The sequence below is a fragment of the Nelumbo nucifera genome, chromosome 4 (genome assembly GCF_055504915.1).
Source record: "Nelumbo nucifera cultivar China Antique chromosome 4, China Antique-T2T, whole genome shotgun sequence".
In the NCBI taxonomy this organism is placed as follows: Eukaryota; Viridiplantae; Streptophyta; class Magnoliopsida; order Proteales; family Nelumbonaceae; genus Nelumbo; species Nelumbo nucifera.
The window spans coordinates 89,658,365-89,677,896 of record NC_142652.1 but is presented as its reverse complement, the minus strand read 5'-3'; the positions used below and the strand labels follow the sequence as shown (position 1 = coordinate 89,677,896).

General features: G+C 41.2%; 1 protein-coding gene across 3 annotated transcripts in view; it reads right to left on the bottom strand.

The window, feature by feature from the left end:
* LOC104612087 (long chain acyl-CoA synthetase 7, peroxisomal) overlaps nt 1-19,532 on the bottom strand; it is a 117,060-nt gene that overhangs the window by 58,170 nt on the left and 39,358 nt on the right. For all 3 annotated transcript variants that reach the window (XR_016085130.1, XM_010279405.3, XM_088902393.1), the window contains exons 15-16: nt 7,043-7,172; nt 6,706-6,824 (exon numbers count right to left, since the gene is read on the bottom strand). Coding sequence is in view for 2 of the 3 variants with exons in the window: in XM_010279405.3 (XP_010277707.2) it covers nt 6,706-6,824; nt 7,043-7,172 (249 nt within the window). In the remaining variant the exon portion in view is untranslated. The remainder of the gene's footprint in view (nt 1-6,705; nt 6,825-7,042; nt 7,173-19,532) is intronic.

Sequence of the window (19,532 nt, the reverse complement as noted above, 5' to 3'; positions counted from 1 at the left end):
CGGCATAAAAATAACACCAAGAACAGATCCAACAAATGATAAACAGCAGGAGGTTGATATAAAAACATCCAAAGAGAGAACTTATTCAGGAGAGTAACTTCAAATGACCAAGAACAAGGACTAACAGTCCAAAAAAAGGTAACTTTCAGCACTATCTATAAGAAGAGAGGGATCAAAACCCTTCAACAGATTGCATCCAAGATCTGACTTGATACACTGAAAGAGAAGGCTAGGGTAACACAGAATCCAGAAACCTAACAAGATCCAATGGTCTGATTGAGAAAAAAAAAAAAAAGAAAGAGACACAATTCTGACGTGATTTCAGAGTAAAAACGAGAACTTGTGCTGTCGAAACAGCACTCAGAAAACTTGCAGAAGAGAACAGAAAAGTCGATCTGAAGTCCTTCAATCTTCCTTTGAATCCCAGAAATAAAACCCAGACTAAAAACAGGTCAGAAAGACCTGCTCTGGTACCATGTCAGAACAGTACAAGAGAAACAAAATTAGGGCTGAATAATGGGTGTGTTCTCAGATACACACGCCCAAGAAAGAATATTGTTTATATTATACAATGAGATGAAAGAACAAATCCACCAACAAACTCTTCTGACATACTTTAAAAAACACTAGCTGAGCACTTCCAAGGCAAATAAACAGTCCTGCTAGGGAAAAAAAACATTAGAAAACCCAGATAACACTTCAAACTGAAGCCAAAATCACTCAAGGAACACCACTTTCAGCATAAAAGGACCAAAAAAGGAAAGAAAAAAACCCTACTCAGAGTCTTGCAGTCTAAGCATCTTAACACAAGCAGATCACAACATAAACATAACCTTGAACATTCCAGCCATCATACCTTTACAGGAAACCTAAGGTGCATAATGATGCTGAAGTGAAACCAGATCAGAAACAACAAAAAAGCTAAGAGGAACTTCCTCCAAACTTTTATATCTCCATTCACAGGATGAACGGGCACCTGAAAGAATGATCCTTTTGGTGCTACGACCAAAAGAAAAAGAACAAAAAGGAAGATTTGCCTTACCTGATCAGTTCCAAACCAGATCTACAGAGTTCCAAAACCTTTTCAGAGAAGACAGAAGAGAATAAGGAGAGTTACACATGCTTCAGATCAAGGTCTTTTCCTGCTCCAATACCATCCAGTAAAAAAGGGAGAATAGGGAGAAGAGAGAAGAGAAGAATAATTGAGCAAAAGATGTCACAGTAGCAGCTCCTCACACTGACTTATAGGGTGTTTAAAACAAATAAGAAATTACAGAAATACCCCCAGTTAGAACTAGTAGAAGTTCAGGACTGTTATCAGTCTTGAACCCTAATGGATTTCAGGATCGAAAATAAGAAGAAAGGTAAGAGGAAAGAAGAGGAAGAGGGAGGAGAAGCAGTAGAACACAAGAGTTGAAAGGAGGAGCAGAAGCTTAATGTTCTGCCGCCACCACTTTAATTAATATTTATAGGTTATGCTCATTACATGGAAAGGACAGATCTGCCCTTAGTCTTTACATAACAAATAGAGCAAAAATAAGACTGAAATAAATAACAACTGAAACAACTAAATGACCAATAACTAACCCTAGGCAGACTAGAACACCTTCTGCCCTATGAACACAGTGAGACCGTAGCTGTGGGGCCCACATCAGTGTTCTCTACACTCCCCCTCAAGTTGGGAATAAATGTTTATCATTCCCAACTTGGATAGATCTGCCTCTAGCTTCTTCCGTGGTACAGCTTTGGTGAGGATATCTGCCAGCTGCATAATGGAGGTGATGTATGGGAGACAAACTTCTTGTGATGAGACCCTCTCTCGTACAAAGTGTCGATCAACTTCAATATGTTTAGTCCTGTCATGCTGCACTGGGTTGTGTGCTATATTAATAGCCGCTTGATTATCACAATACAGCATCAGGGGCTTCTCATACTCAATACCCAACTCCTCAAGTAGTGATCTCAGCCAAACAATTTCAGCCACTCCGTTAGCCATTGATCTATACTCAGCTTCAGCACTAGATCTGCAGACAACACTCTGTTTCTTACTCCTCCAAGAGACCAGGTTACCTCCCACAAGAGCACAATATCCAGAGGTAGACCTCCTGTCATCAACACTCTCAGCCCAATCGGCATCCGTATAGACTTCCACCTTCAAGTGGCCATTGTTCTTGAACAGTATACCTCTACCCGGGCATCTCTTCAAGTATGCTAGTATTCTTTCTGCTGCTAGAAGGTGCGTGGTTCTAGGAGAATGCATGTACTGACTGACAACACTAACTGCATAACTGATATCTAGCCGAGTGAGGCATAGATATAGGAGCTTCCCCACTAACCGCTGGAACATAACTTTGTCTTCAAGGAGCTCCCCACTCTCTGCACTAATCCTGTGGTTCTGTTCAATGGGTGTATCTGCAGGTTTGACACCCAGCTTTCTAGTTTCAGCCAACAGATCTAGAACATATTTCCTCTGAGAGACAAAGATCCCCTGTTTAGATCTAGCAACCTCAATACCCAAAAAATATCGTAGCGTACCCAGATCTTTCACCTCAAACTCTTGATGAAGGAGCTGTTTGAGGGACTCAATCTCATGGCTGTCATTTCCTGTCACCACAATATCATCAACATATACTGCAAGTAGTGTCAGTGAGGACTTCACCCTCTTGATGAACAGTGTATGATCTGACCGGGCCTGTACATAATCGAACTTCCCAAGGGCTAGTCTGAATCTGTCGAACCAAGCTCTAGGTGACTGCTTCAAACCATACAATGCCTTATTGAGCCGACAGACTTTCTTACCTGCCTCTGTATCATAGAATCAAGGAGGCAACTGCATGTAAACCTCTTCCTATAAGTCTCCATTCAGAAAGGCATTTTTAACATCCATTTGGTACAAAGGCCAAGTGTAGTTTGCTACAAGAGATAATAGAACCCGAATGGTGGTCATCTTGGCTACCGGGGCAAATGTCTCCAAGTAATCTATACCATAAGTCTGAGTAAATCCTTTTGCAACTAGCCGAGCTTTGTACCTCTCAATGGAACCATCGGCATTGTGCTTCACAGTAAATACCCATCTGCATCCAACTGGTTTCTTTCCTTTGGGCAAGTCAACTAGCTCCCAGGTATTATTTTTCAACAGGGCATCCATTTCAACTTGCATTGCACCTCTCCACTCCGAGACTGATAGGGCTTCTTGCACTGTTCTTGGAATAGGGACATTAGCAACGGAAGTGAGATAGGACCTGTAGGAGGGAGATAGGCGATCATAGGACAAAAACTGGGAGATGCAGTGGGCTGTAGATGTAGTGCAATGCCGTTTTCCTTTACGGATGGCAATGGGAAGGTCAAGGTCATCTGCAGGGGGTGAGATAGCAACAATGGACGGAGTTTCTGTGGGCCCTGGGACTGTAATATCTGGACTTGGAGCCGCAAAAGAGGTTGGAGCTGGCCGGGACTGCTGATGACCGGGATCAACCTGCCTGCATCGCCTGTGATAGACTCTCAACTCCCAATCCCCCTGACCACCTTCGCTACTACAGCCCTCATCACCCACTGGAATAGGTAAGGGAACAGCCCCAAAAGTATTAACCCTGCCCTCACTGAACTCCCCCAGAAGAAAAGGACCAAAATCTCCACGCTCACTGCTAATATTAACCTTGCCCTCACTGCACTCCCCCTGAAGAAAAGAACCCAAAACTCCACGCTCACTACTCTCCCCCTGAGGAGAGACCCGAGAATAGTAAGGTTTCTCCTCAAAGAAAGTGACATCCATGGATACAAACTTCTTCCCTGAGACAGGATCATAGCAGCAATAACCCTTTTGAGTTTGTGCATAACCAAGAAAGATGCATTTGGAGGCCTTGGGTGCGAACTTGGAGTGATGGAGACCGAGAAGCTGAACAAAACAAGTACAACCAAATGTTTTGAGGGGAACAGTGAACAACTCCTCATCTGGGTATACAAGGGAAAAAGGAGATGACATATCAAGAACCCGAGAAGGAACCCGATTAATAAGATATACTGCCGTGAGGATAGCATCACCCCAAAAGCAAATAGGGACATTGGAGGTAAACATAATGCTTCTAGCCACCTCCAAGATGTGCCTATTCTTCCTTTCTGTAACCCCATTCTACTGAGGTGTATGAGGGCAAGTGCTCTGGTGAATAACCCCATGAGTAAGAAGGTAAGAAGCCAATGGCTTAGCAAAGTATTCCTTTGCATTATCAGATCTAAGAACTTTGATCTTGGCATCAAACTGGGTTAGGATCATTTGGTGAAAGTTTTGGGTCAGGGTGGGAACCTCATCTCGTGAACGCATAAGATAAACCCAAGAAAATCGGGTATGGTCATCAACAAACAACAGAAAATATCTGTACCCACCCATGGAAGGAATGTGATATGGCCCCCAAACATCCGTATGCACAAGATCAAAAGGACGATTGCTCCTTTTATTGCTCAACGAATAAGAGTGTCTACAATGTTTAGCAAACTCACAGCTCTCACATTGCAACTGGGACAACTCAACAGACTCAAACAAATTAGGAAACAGACTCCTTAAGGACCGAAAAGACAAATGACCCAATCGGTTATGCCAAAGCATAACCGAACTCACACTCTGGGAAACAAGTGACTTCTTATCCCCTGACTCTTTCTGACGAGAACTCTCCCCGAGCAGATAGATCCCATTCGTCTCACGGCCAGTCCCAATCACCTTCTTCGTCTTCAGGTCCTGAAAAACACACCAGTCAGGGAAGAAGGTTACTGAGCAGTTCATGTGTTTGGTAATACTATTGACTGAAAGGAGATTAGTATCAAGCTTAGGGACATGTAAGATAGAAGACAAGGAGATGGTATCCGCCCTTGCCAGAAATGGGGACAAGAGAGCCATCAGCAATAGATACTTTATCCCTACCAGAAGATAAATGATAAGTGGTAAACAATGAAGGCAAGCTAGTCATATGGTCGGATGCACCTGAATCTATTACCCAACAGTGTTCAGTGGTACCGGGAGCTGAGGCATGGCAGGCTGAGGCTCAAGTACCTGAATTTGCGGAAGCAAATGTGGCGGGGGCTAATGGTGACTGCGGTGGCTAAGCTGAATTCCCAACTTCCCCTTCCAACTGTATAAGAGCAGCCCGAAATGCGGCCAAGGTCTCTAAGAATGTGCCTCTTGTGCCAGACGAGGGTGCTGAATTAGTATGCACTGCCACATGAACGTTACCCTTCTTGCTTCTTAACTTTGCCGGGACCAAATAAGGGTGTAGCTTCCAACATGTTTCTTTTGTATGTTTGGGTTTCTTACAATGCCCACATACCACATAACTGCTGTTCCCAATACTGCCTTCTGCCTGATTCTTAAACTCCATTTCGGTCAGAAGTCTCAAAAAAGGGTTACTATAGTCAAAACCAACACTTGGACTATCAACCACAGTCACAAATCAGTATAGAACCAATCTGTACTCACAGTAGATGTACATGAAACAGGTATAAACTGATCTGAAATCAGTAACCACACACAACAGCAACAGTCCGAACTGTTTTCACCCTCTTAGAAGAGTTCGAAACCCCAAAAGAAAACTGAAAAACAGTTTGAAGAACAATCTGATATGCTGAAGCCAATTTGAGGTTTTAATCAGTCCTAAAAGCCGTACACTCCAGACAGTACCGTACGGATAAGGTTTGTATTAGGGTTAATATGAAACCCTAAGACTGATCAATGTTGAGGAGAACTATTAGGGTTTGCCGCAGGGATAAGATCACAAGGTTCAGTCCAATACTAGGGTTTGCCGCAGGGATAAGACAAAACCCTAGAGAATAGAGAGACAAAACCCTAGAGTGGTTCGGCCACCCTTGCTGGATAGGTCCAACCTATTTTCTCTAATATTACTTCTCTCAGAAAATAAAAGACTTACAATAGGATGCAGTTCGCTGCCTACCAAGGTTACCCGAACCCTAGTCCTCTCTGATTCTTCCTGATCACCAACTCACTGCAACTGTGGCACTTCTTCAAACAGCTGCTAATCCTCTGGAGATCTCCAAGAACCAGTCAACGAACTCTGCTTTCTCAGCTTCCAGCCTTAGATGGTTCTCATGTGATCGGCTGGACTAGACTCACATGAGAAACCCTAGCTCTGATACCAAGTAGAAGTTCAGGACTGTTATCAGTCTTGAACCCTAATGGATTTTAGGATCGAAAATAAGAAGAAAGGTAAGAGGAAAGAAGAGGAAGAGGGAGGAGAAGCAGTAGAACACAAGAGTTGAAAGGAGGAGCAGAAGCTTAATGTTCTGCCGCCGCCACTTTAATTAATATTTATAGGTTATGCTCATTACATGGAAAGGACAGATCTGCCCTTAGTCTTTACATAACAAATAGAGCAAAAATAAGACTGAAATAAAAAACAACTGAAACAACTAAATGACCAATAACTAACCCTAGGCAGACTAGAACACCTTCTGCCCTACGAACACAGTGGGACCATAGCTGTGGGGCCCACATCAGTGTTCTCTACAGAACTTAATAAAATAAAAGGCATTCTAAACCTTCTATCAACAATTGCTATAAGCTAAATCTACATGGAAAGTCTTGGTCAACCAATTAGCATTGCTCCTTATAAGCAACAGAGGACATGCAAAACCATATATCAAGTGCATCATAAAGTTTACAGAATAAATTTCCTTTGAATGTCAAAAGAAAATAAAACTTACCACAAGCAGGATTAGGAGAGCCAACGTGACCTGACAAGTTGTCATCCTCACTCATTGAGCTTATAATACATGAAGCTTCAGTCATTCCATACCCTTCTATTACTTGGCAGCCAAAGCATCTGTTAAGTAATGCATGCATTTTTTCTTGATAGTAAGAAGAAATTCGTTAAAATGAAAAGGAGCAAAACAGATGCCTTTTTAGAGTAATGCATGCAATTTTGTTATGCAACAAGAAGCCAATCATTTTATACTGAAAAAAAAAGTTGTCAATCACTTCTAAAAAGAAGCAAAACAGCTTTAGCAAACATGCACCATCCACATAAAGCTATCAACTTACACCCTCAAGAAATCCATGACATCAGGAGACAGAGGTGAGGCACCTGAACCCATAAACCAGACCCGTCCTCCTAATTTTGCCTTTATTTTATTGAATACCAATTTGTCCCACACGGGTGATGGATTTTTACCTGGAAGAATCATACACAAATCTAAGATGATAAACACAAACATGTATATGGAAACACATACTATGCTAACTTCAAAAATACATCAATATTGTCAGACTCAGACCGGAGATGGAACAATTTTTGTGACTAGGCCACTAGTTGAATGGTTCAAGCATTTATAACTCAATCAAATAAAAATGTGAGGTATTAAAATAACTAAAAAAGAAAATGATTTCAGATTTCTTTAAAAGCTATTTTACATCAGAATAAACTTCACCATCATCATCCAAGCCTTATCCCAACTGCATGGGTCGATGGCTAGATAAAGCCTGTTTCATCATTCCGTTTCATTCAATTACATAAGAATAAACTTAATATAACCAAAATAAGAAGGCATAGCAACTTTTAGTGCATGTAATTGGGGTAATCTTGACCAAACTAACATTTCTAGAAATTGGGCAACCAAAAATCCATTTTGGCTGAAAGTTCCCAGCTCTGACGGAAGTGTCTGGTCTAGTCTGAGTCTGAGAACATTGCATCAGTAAGCAATAGCAACATGTCTGGCAAGCAGTAGTGAATTTTTTGTATGCACTGCCAAAGGAGTCACTTTCCTCCTTTGTATCTGCTTTGAGAGGGGTTGGTGGTTAATAAAAGTGCATTTCCAAGGTCACAATAAATATCCTTATTTGCACATCTATCATGGAAAATGATCTTTTAATGTATTGAAAGCTTTGCAAACAGTTATTTCTCAATAGATCTTAACCAACCAATGTAGTTAAAGTGTCACCAAGCTGATGTCTTCACTGACTAGTTGATGCAAATTATTACAAGAAGATTCTCAACAAGTCCTAAAGGAAGTGTTAGAGAATACCAACCTACTTAAGGACCTCACCTAACAGCTTAAGCTTTTAGGTTGAATGGTTCTTTGAGATGGTATCAGAGCTATTTTGATCAAGTGGTCTAGTGTTCGATCCTTGTTACCCCCATTATAATTAAATAAGTTTCAGCACAAGGTATGGGTGTGCCAGTGATTGTTCACGCTTCAAGCCCAATGGGCCCTCGTGTGAGGGGCCGTGTTAGAGAATATCAATCTATTTAAGGACCTCACCTAACAGCTTAAGCTTTTAGGTTGAATGGTTCTTTGAGAAGAAGAAATAGAACAACCAAATACATGATGAGTAGACAAGTCCGGTGGACGGCCAAACAGTTTCTAAAAAGGAGAACATTAGCAAGGATAAAATAAGGAATGTAGTTGATCAAGAATGCAACCGTACTAGCTAACTCCACACAAAAGGAAGAAGGTGTGACTCTTGTAACAAGGTCCTCACAACACTGAGAACATATCCATTCTTGTGCTCAGCCACACCATTCCGTTGAGGAGTATCTGGACAACTTCGTTGAACTTGTATCCCATTAGTCTTTAAGATAGAAAATCTCAACCGATGTATTATCCCCTTGAATCTAAGCGAAGGATGCGTACACAAGACTGAAATCGAACTCATACCATGGTGTGAAATAGACAAAATGTTGGGAAGACTTCTGATTTGTGCCAAAGAAAATAAATCAATGTGTACCTAGTGAAATCATCAATGAATAGTAAGCGAAGGATGCGTACACAAGACTCAAATCGAACTCATACCATGGTGTGAAATAGACAAAATGTTGGGAAAACTTCTGATTTGTGCCAAAGAAAATAAATCCATGTGTACCTAGTGAAATCATCAATGAATAGTACAAAATACTTGTATCCTATACCAGAAGTAATAGATGAAGTCCAAACATTAGTATGTATAATTTCAAACAAAGAAGTAACACACTCATATTTGTGAGAAAAAGGCAAAGTACAGCTCCAACTCAAGCAACAGAAACACATTAAGTATCAAATGTTTGCAAAGAAAGAATTTTATTTCTAATAAAACCATAGCCAAACAAAAGCTTTAGTTTTTCAAAATGAGGATGACCTAAATGTTTACGCCAAAAGTTCCAAAAATTGTTTTTTTGACCCAAAAAAGAACTAGATAAGGAAGAACTAAAGTAAGCTAATGAATCGATTGTAAGAGACTTCTCAAACTCTAATGCAAACAAGCGGCCTAGCATACACCCCTTCCCTTTCACCTTCCCAATTGTACCAGTCCCGAATCAAGCAACCATTAGAAGAAAAAGTAAGAATGAGACCATCAACAAGCTGACCTATTGAAATAAGGTTCCTAGTGAGATTGGGGACAAATAAGGAACAATCTCCAAAGTGTGGTTCTTTATTAGGGTCTCCATCTCTTGGTTCATAGCTTCCTTCCAATGAGTGGACTACATTGCCTTTATAACACTGTGAGAGATGAAAACAGAAGAAATAGTAGAAATATTGGCACAATAGGAGGGTGAAAGAGCATCATAAGACACATAGTTAGTAATAGGAAGATCAAAGTCAAAATCAGTAACACAATTATTAGGAGGTTCAAGAGTACCTAAGTCTAGGAGAACTGATTGTGATGGGCATTCACTTCAGAAGCCACCCTCTTAATTCGCTTGATGAAAAACTACTGCCAAGACTGAGGCCAATACACAAGAGGTGGAGGAGGACGAGAAGGGGAAGGAATACCATTGTTACAAAGAAGAAAGGGAGGCGAAGGAGGAACATGGACAGGAACAAAAAGACAAAAGAGAGTCAAATCTTCACTTGCATTCTCCCCTTGAAGAGAATGACAGGATGACTGGAAAAAAGAGGACTCCAAAAAGGTAACACCCTTAGAAACATATCTCCTGCCAAAGAGAGGATCAAAACATTTATAGCCTCTCCGGAAAACACATTTAATTGATTTAGGATCAAACTTATATTGGGCAAAACTCATATTATGAACAAAACAAACACAACCAAAGATCCCGAGGAGTAGATTAAAGAAGGGCTCATTAGGGAAGAGATGCTGATGAGGAGACCGACGGTTAAGCACCCTTGATTGAAGCCTATTAATGAGATACACAGTTGTCTCAACAGCACCATTCCAAAACCAAGTGAGAACATGAGTTTGAAACAGTAAAGCTCAAGAAACTTCAACCACATTATTGTTCTTCCTTTCAGCAACCCCATTTTGTTGTGGAGACTGCCATAACTTTGGTGAATAATTCACTAATCTTCAAGGAACCCATGCAAATGGTTTTCAAAGTGTTCGTTGGCATTGTCAGATATTATTTTTAACTCTTTTCTCAAACTGTGTCTCTACCATATTCATGAAAATTTTAACAATCATAGGAACCTCATCCCGACTCTTCATCAAGTAGAGCTACACATACTGACTATAGTCATCAATGAAGAGAATGAAGTATTTATAACCACCCATGCAAGTGATAGCAATGGGCCCCAAACATCAGTATGAACCAATGGAAAGCAATATTACTTCTTTTACTAATTGCAAATATGTGGTTCTACATTGTTTGGACAAATGAGAAATTTCATATTTAGGGTTCAATTTTGACACTGAGTTAAACAAGTTTGGAAACAAAAGTTTTATAGAATTAAAAGACATGAGCAAGACAACAGTGCCATTATTTCAAAAGACTCATTTTCTCATTAGAACAAAACTCAGTCTGACTCGATAATCCATGCTCTAAAGGTCCATCAAAGAGGTAGACTCCACCCACTTCCAATCATCTTCCCCATGCTCAAGCCCTGGAAAATACAATGGGTAGAAAAAAAGGTCACAAAGCAATTATGAGACTTTGTAAGGGAACTAACAAACAACAAATTTTTATGTAATTGAGGTACAAGAAAAACAAATCCAAGAGAAAGGTTATGGGTGAGTTTGACTTCACCCTGACCCGAGATAGGGTCCAAGATCCATCAGCAACAGTAATCTTACATGTTGGCTCGGCTGATTTAGTGTTTATGTTAGTCATATTTGTGTCTTAAGTCCTTAGTTATTGGGCCTAAACTTGTTTAATGTTTTATTTTTCTAGGTGTCCCATCACTAATCAGGGGCATTCTAACATTATTTTGTAAACATCTATATAAGATTGTAGGGCCGGCTGAAGTAGATGAGCCGCCATTCTCAAATCTTCTCTTCTTCTTCTTCTTCTTCTTCTTCTTCTTAGTCCAGAAGTGTTCAACACAGTACAGAGGTGGATTGTTCTTGGTTTCAGACCTGTTACGAGGGGTTCTCAGGCTTGTAACAGATTCGGTAAGTCTGAAATAGTGTTCTTTGTACTGAGTTTTCAATTGTGATCACTGTAAGAGGAAGGAGATGTCTTCAATATCGGGAGAAGTGTCTTCTAGGGATAATAGAACTGGTGGGAGGTCTCCTAATTTGGAAAATCCAAATCCGCACAGCTTGCAGATCACCAGTGTATTGTTGGATGAATACAACTTCAGAGAATGGTTTGTTTCAGCCATGCTCTTCATTACTTACCGGGAACTCACGGGTTATTTAGATGGACAGAAGAAGGAACCTGAAGTGGGTAGTGTGGAGTACGCAGTATAGCGTAAGGAAAATGCTACTATTATGTCCTGGTCGCTTGCTCCAATGACTCCAAGAGTGACCGGGACTATTCAACACTTTCCCACTGCTGCTAACATTTGGGAGAAAGTTTCTAAAACTTATGAACAGAGAAAGAACAATGCCAGAATTTATATGCTAAACCAAGACATTGCTGCATTGAGACAAGGAGATATGACAATTGCAACGTATTTTGCAACCCTAGAAGGACTACGAGAAGAACTTGATCACCATCTTATTCTTGATTGGGAGAATGCAAAAGACAATGAGAGGCATGATAAACTAACTGAAGAGGGTAGAGCCTTTAAGTTCTTGGCTGGTTTAAACCCAATATATGAGAGCATAAGGTCTCAAATTTTGGGAAGGGATGAAATGCCAGATTTACATCATGTCTATTATCTAGTAAGGAATGAAGAGGTTAGGAGAAAAGAGATGCAAGTTGACACTCAAATACAACCAGTTGAACAGCCTGTTGAACATTCAGCCCTGATTTCTTCAAACCAAAAGGGGAATAAGCATTCAGACAAGAGGCATCTTAAGTGCACTCATTGTGGAGGTGAAAGGCATGTAAAAGAGACTTGTTGGGTTCTTTATCCTCATCTGAAACCAGCTGCGTTAAGGAAAGACAAGAAGCACCAGAAGAATCAAACAGCAAGTGGGAACCTTGTTACTAGTCATAGTGGTGATAGCTCGAAGAACACATCTACAGTCGAATCTTCTCCCATGGGTCAGACTACTAATTCCTCCACATCCGGGTCCTTGGGTTTCACTGCTGATGAGGTAGAGGTCCTTAGCTGGGCCTTAACCCATCTAAGGACTAATTCCCTTGCTTCCACCTCCCTTGCCAGATCAGGTATTGTCTCTGCTTATAGTGCAACTAGTTCTATTCACTCTACTTCTTGGATTATTGATTCCGATGCAACTGACCACATGACACACGTCCTCTTTATTTTCTTCTTATCAATTGATGTCTGGCCAAGATAAGATGAGAGTTGCTGACGATTCTCTCTCCACCATCTCTAGGAGGGGGGGTTGACCTAAGCAAGGACCTCTCTCTTAAATTTGTTCTACATGTTCCCAATCTTACTTCCAATCTCTTATCTGTTTCAAAACTTACCAAGAATTTAAACTGTAGCATAACTTTCTTTCCTACTCATTGTGTCTTTCAGGACAGATTGACGAAGAGCACGATTGGGAGCGGTCATGAGTGTGGTCTCTACTATTTTGATGCAGACATCAGTTCAGCCTTACAAACATCTGCTGCCAGTAGTCAGAATAATGAAGAGTCAATAGCTAGGTTACACTTGTGGCATGCTACGCTAGGTCATTTACCTTTTTCATCATTGCAAGGGTTGTTTCATGAATTATTCAAGGGTATTTCAAGTCAAAGTTTAGTTTGTGAAATGTGTCAGTTGTCAAAACAATGTAGATGTCAAAACAATGTAGAACTCTTTATCCAATTTCTAGTAATGAAATTCAAGCTCCTTTTGATTTGGTCCATTCCGATGTTTGGGGTCCTTCACCTCTTGTTTCTATATATGTCTTTCGTTACTTTATCAGTTTTATTGATCACTACTCACGATGCACATGGATCTTCTTGTTAAAAGGACGTGATGAAGTGCCACGGATAACCATGGCATTCTGTAAAATGATTGAAACTCAATTTGACAAGAAGATTAAGCAATTCCGTTCAGACATTGCTGCTGAATATTTTGAAAGATCCTTGAACCTGTTCATGGAGGATGCTGGCATGCTACATCAGTCATCTTATGCTACTACCCCTCAACAGAATGGGGTTGTTGAGCGCAAAAATAGACACTTATTGGAGACCGCTCGAGCTTTACTATTTCAGCACAAGGTTCCCAAGCACTAGTGGTCTCAAGCAGTCCTTACCGCATCATATCTGATAAATTGGCTGCCATCCAAGGTGTTGGGTATGAAAACTCCTTTCTCTGTCCTTTGTCCTAATCTTCCAGACTTTCCTCTTCCCCCTAGAGTCTTTGGTTGTGTATGTTTTATACATGTAAAGGAACCAAAGAAGACCAAGTTGGATCCTAGGGCTACGAAAGGAATCTTTCTAGGGTACTCTCCTACACAGAAGGGTTACAAGTGTTATGATCTCATCACCAAGAAGGAATACGTCACAAAAGATGTGGTATTTTTTGACTCTCAATCCTATTTTCATTCTTCCCAGAATCCTCTTCAGGGGGAGACTAGTGGGATGGAAGAGGATTCTTCTTCCCCCTCCTTTTTTGTGCCTCTTTCTGCCTCGGGCCTTCCATCTTCTCCTCTTGATCCTCCTAGTTGTAGCATCCCGGGTGAACCTAGTGAGGCTCCCATTGCACCTATTACCACTCTTGATGCTTCAGATGTAACTGAGGACACCAGTAGGCAACAAAAAGATATAAGAATCACCTACAACAGAAGAAAAAAAGACCTTCTAACTCATGGCAGCAACCAATCAGACTCGGATCAATCTGTCTCAGCAACTCCAGGTAATCTTATCACTCATACTTCTGATTTGGATCTCCCTATTGCTCTTTGTAAGTCTACCCGTTCTTGCACTATCCGATACCCCATTGCTGAATTTGTTTCTTACTCACGTTTATCTCCTCGTTATTATTCCTTTGTGTCTGCTCTCTCCTCCGTGCATGTCCCTACTAGGTACTCAGAGGCAGTGTCTGAACCAAGATGGAGAGAGGCTATGAATGAAGAAATGAAAGCCTTAATGAAAGCAAGGACTTGGGAATTAGTGGATCTACCAAAAGGGAAGAGCATTGTGGGATGCAAGTGGATGTTCACTATAAAGCATAGAGAGGGCGGGTCCATTGAAAGATACAAGGCCGAACTTGTGGCAAAGGGGTTTACTCAAAAGGAAGGGATTGACTACAAAGAGACCTTTGCTCCAGTTGCGAAGCTCAACAAAATCCGGGTTTTGTTGTCATTAGCTGCAAACTTCTCATGGGAGCTACATCAGTTTGATGTGAAGAACGCTTTCCTAAATGGCGATCTACGTGAAGACCTTCATGGATCCTCCACCAGGTTATTGTTTTGATGGGAAAGTGTGTAAACTGAGGAAAGCATTATATGGTCTTAAGCAGTCTCCTCAGGCTTGTTTTGAGAAGCTTTGTGGGGCCATGAAGAGAGTGGGATACACTCAAAGTGGTGCAGATCATACCTTGTTCATAAGGAAACAGAATAGCAAACTTATGGCACTCATCGTCTATGTGGACAATATGGTGATTACTGGGGATGATCTAAAAGAGATAAAAAGATTAAAGGAGTTCTTGGCTTTTGAGTTTGAGATCAAAGACTTGGGCCATCTGAGATACTTCCTTGGAATTGAAGTTGCTAGGTCACAAGAGGGCATCTATATATGTCAACGGAAGTATGTCCTTGATCTTCTAGAGGAGACAGGTATAATGGGGTGTAGACCAGCAAATACTCCAATAGAACAAAACCATGGTCTATAGGAATCAGTAGGAGAGGACTACCTTGATAAAGAGAGATACCAAAAACTGGTAGGGAAATTGATATATCTGTCTCTCACTCGACCAGATATTGCTTATGTTGTACATGTTGTCAGCCAGTTCATACACTCTCCAAAGATTCCTCATATGAGAGCAGCAGAAAGGATTATTAGGTACTTGAAGACTTGCCCAGGAAAAGGAATTTTGTTCAAAAAACACAATAAAATTGAAATTGAAGCGTATATTGATGCAGATTGGGCCGGTTCTGTTGGAGACAAGAAGTCTACTTCTGGGTATTGCACGTTTGTTGGAGGGAATCTGGTTACATAGCGAAGTAAAAAGCAGAATGTGGTTGCTAGATCAAGTGCAAAGGCTGAATATAAAGCTATGGCTCATGGTGTTGCTGAACTACTGTGGCTTAGGACCCATCTTGGTGAGCTCGGGATAAAGGTCGAGTGTCCTCTCAGGCTGTACTGTGACAACAAGGCTGCCATCAACATTGCTAATAACCCAGTGCAACATGATAGGACGAAGCATATTGAGATTAACCAACAAGATGCAGATTGCAGATGTGCTAACAAAAGGACTAGCTTCAACGAAATTCTTAGACTTACTTGGAAAGCTAAACATGACTGACATCCATGCTTAGTTTGAGGGGGAGTGTTGGTTCAGCTGATTTAGTGTTTATGTTAGTCATATTTGTGTCTTAAGTCCTTAGTTATTGGGCCTAAACTTGTTTAATGTTTTATTTGTCTAGGTGTCCCATCACTAATCAGGGGCATTCTAGTCCATTCATGTAACATTATTTTGTAAACATCTATATAAGATTGTAGGGTCGGCTGAAGTAGATGAGCTGCCATTCTCAAATCTTCTTCTCTTCGGCTGCTGTGTTCCAGCAAACATTACCCTTCCCTAAGATTCACTTATATGATGTAAAATGTGAAGACATACCAGTCATATGGGCATTGGCCCCAAAGTCTACAATCCATGGGCTGAAAGATGTGGAACAAGCAAGTGCAGTACTATTTTAACATATGAACTAGATGGATTACTAGGTCCAGAACCAGAAAAAGAGGATGTACCACCCTTTTCCAACTACAACAAGATACTCCAGAGTTTATCCATTACATTAGAGGAGTTAGGAGCATCAGAAGACTGAACATCATTACCAATTGTAGCCAAGTGAGCATTGCCCTTCCAACACCTTTCCTTAGTATGTCTTGGCTTTTTGCGATAATCACAAATAACATCCTTAGCCTTTCCTTTGCCTTCTCAATAATAGGATGGAGTCGCCACTGATCAAGTAAATGAAGAGGAGGTGATGGGACCTCTAGATTTACATCGGAAAGCGCTTTTGGTTTATTAGTGACTCCATTGCCCGAGGCACTGGCTAACCAGTCCGGGTAAGACTCGGATGGGAGAGGAAAGGGGTTAGGCACCCCTCTCCCGGGTCCAAAGGTGGGGCCTACATGGTATCCCAAACAAATACGATCACAAAAGTGCAACTATTTAATTAATCAAAACATACTAATACCGAAGAAAAAAAAAGTTCTTTTTATTTTTATCATTTTTTTGGCGCATTATTTACTCAATATTTCCTATTCTAACTGCTGCAGGAATAACACTGTAAAACCTTGTACACCGGAGCATTCAAATCAATCACCTTCTCTATCTCCGATATCAATGATGCCAGATAATCCGCTTTCGTTTCAAGAGGCAAAATTCAGCCACCCATTCAATTAAATTAAGGCATTCAATCCTGAATTCATCTATTTTTCCATTCCAGCATAATCAAATATAAGAAGGAATAAAATAATAAAAAATAAAATAAAATAGAGAATTCAGCAAGCGGTGACCATCATCGTATCAATAGAACATATGAGAATTCGACAAGGCCAGTTCGGCAACTATCTCACCAACAGCTCCGTTAACCTCTCAGATTCCAATCAAGTCGTCACGAAACACAGGAAAATGAAACGAGATGACAGAGAAAGGAAAACAAGAAAAATAAAATTAAAAAAATGAAATAAAGAAGAGACTTAATTACCCGATTGGGTTTTGGCCTGAACCCAAAAACTACAAAAGGGAGATTCCGTCTCTCTCAGACAGCTAGTCGAAAAACGACAGTGACCAGGATTGAACTTGGGAGATCGCTGAAGAGAGGAATTTCGGCCTGAAATCGGTGCTACAGCAAGGCCACTGTGAAGCTAGTCTCGAGCTGTTTTCAAAAGTCAAATGACTGAGGTCGTTTCACTACTGTGAAGCTTCTACAATGACTGGGGAGAATGAGGAGTGGCGATTGCCGCGATGAGAGGGGTATCGTCACTACTGAGGTTTGCAGCAGCAACGGCCAAAGAAAAAACTATAAACAGTAGATGGTTCGAATAGGATCTAGTAGATGTAAATTGATTTAGAAGAGAGAGAAGAAGAGCATAGGAGAGGGAGGTCGGGGAAAGGATTCAGCAGTTATTGTTTTGCTCTGTCCGAACGAAGGAGAAGATGAATCGTCTCCTCCTTCAAATTCTTCTGCCTTTTCAGATTTATTGGCTTGTGACCAAGAGGTTCGACAATGGGAATATCGGCTCAAATGCTATTGTGTTCAATCGAGGAATAGAAGTTGGGGCCGTCGCTATCGTGATGTACCAGGGAAGGTGGAAACAGGGGATCGAGATGTACCAGGGAAGCTGGAGTGCTGAAATCGCCTGGTGTAAGTGATAATAACAGAAGAATAATGAAAAAACGGAGGGATTAATGAGGTGGAACGGACAAGAGAAGGCAGATCGCCACTGCTCTGAGTTACAGCAGCGGTGATAGTAACACAGAGAGCGAACAGAGGAAGTGACAAAGGATCGGGAGAAGACAAGAGTGAGAGAGGGAGACCAAAGATGAGAGAATGATCGAGAGGGGAGAGGAGATCGCCATTGGTTTGAGTGTTCGAAGAGGGGAGAATGAATGGTGTATTAGGGCGAATGGCTAACTTAGGTTTGAATTTATATGGGGGGCAGGGGTATTTTTGTGATTTTAGTGAATCTTAGGGGTATTTTGGTAATTTTTGGTAAGTTGGGCTAAACCGGGTCATAGGGTGGTCAAACCGGGGTTTTGGATGGGTGACTGAGATTTTGGGTCAAAGATGAAGAACTGAGAAGAGTTTGATGGTTGAGAAGGGTTTTGATGCATGAAGGCTAGTGAGATTGATCGAAACGGAATCTTTTTGGATGAAGAGGCAAACGGGGATAGTTTTGAATGAAATTTCATGGGGTGGGGTTTTTGGACATTCTGGGTTGATTGGAGAGGTCAAGTCAGATTGGTCCGACCGGGCCCGGATTGGGCAGATCTGGAAAGGGTTCAATTTGGTCGATCTAAGGGCTTGAAATGGAATCTTTGTGTGATGAAGGGGAAAATAAAGGCAGGTTTGGGTGAAATTTCTCTAGGTAGGGTTTTTTGGGTAGTTTGAGATGATTGGTACAATCAGATTGAGTCAACTGGGCCAGGATCGGACAGATATGTAATCCGGTCAATCTGGAACCTTGAAACGAAATCTTGGTATGATTAAGGGTAAATGGAGGTGTTTTGGGGTGAAATTTTACAGGTGGGTATTTAGAGGTGTCTGCGATCTGATGATGGGGTCTGATTAGTCTTAGAGGGTCAAGATCGTAGGAATTTGGGTCAATGGAATGTTTCGAAATGGAATCTTGGTTTAATGAAGGAACAAATGAGGGAATCTAGGGATGAAACTTCATGAGAAGGTGTTTTGGTGTGTCTAGAGGCAAAGTGTGGTCTGATCGGTTCGGGTGTGTCAAGATAAGGGTAATCTAGGTTCTGAGTGTTTAGGCTAATAAGGGAGGTCAAAATGGAATCTTCGTTTGATGAGGGGGTAAACAGGGGAATCTTGAGTTGAAATTTTATGGGCAGGTGCTTTGGGAGATCCCGGGTCTGATGGTTGTGTCTGATCTAATGGTTGAGGTGTGAGTGGGGTTGATTAGGGCCATCATAAAGGTAACAGGTAGGTTTAACAGTGGATCTGAGGGCTCTCGGGGTGAAACTTGGGTCTTCTGGGTTTTGGGGTGCTTCGAAGAGGTCGTAAGGGTTTGATCAAGGATTTGGGGTGAATCGGAGGTTCGGACGGCAAACCGAGCAAAAATCGGATGCTAACACCTAGTAAAGTCAAACTCTGGGTTTAAGCCAGCCAAGAAATGAAAGACTATTCTTGTCTATGTACTTTCATTATTCTTGTCTATGTACTTGGGTCTTCTGGGTTTTTGGGTGCTTCGGAGAGGTCGTAAGGGTTTGATCAGGGATTTGGGGCAAATCAGAGGTTTAGGCGACAAACTGAGCAAAAATCGGGTGCTAACACCTAGTAAAGTCAAACTCTGGGTTTAAGCCAGCCAAGAAATGAAAGACTATTCTTGTCTATGTACTTTCATTAT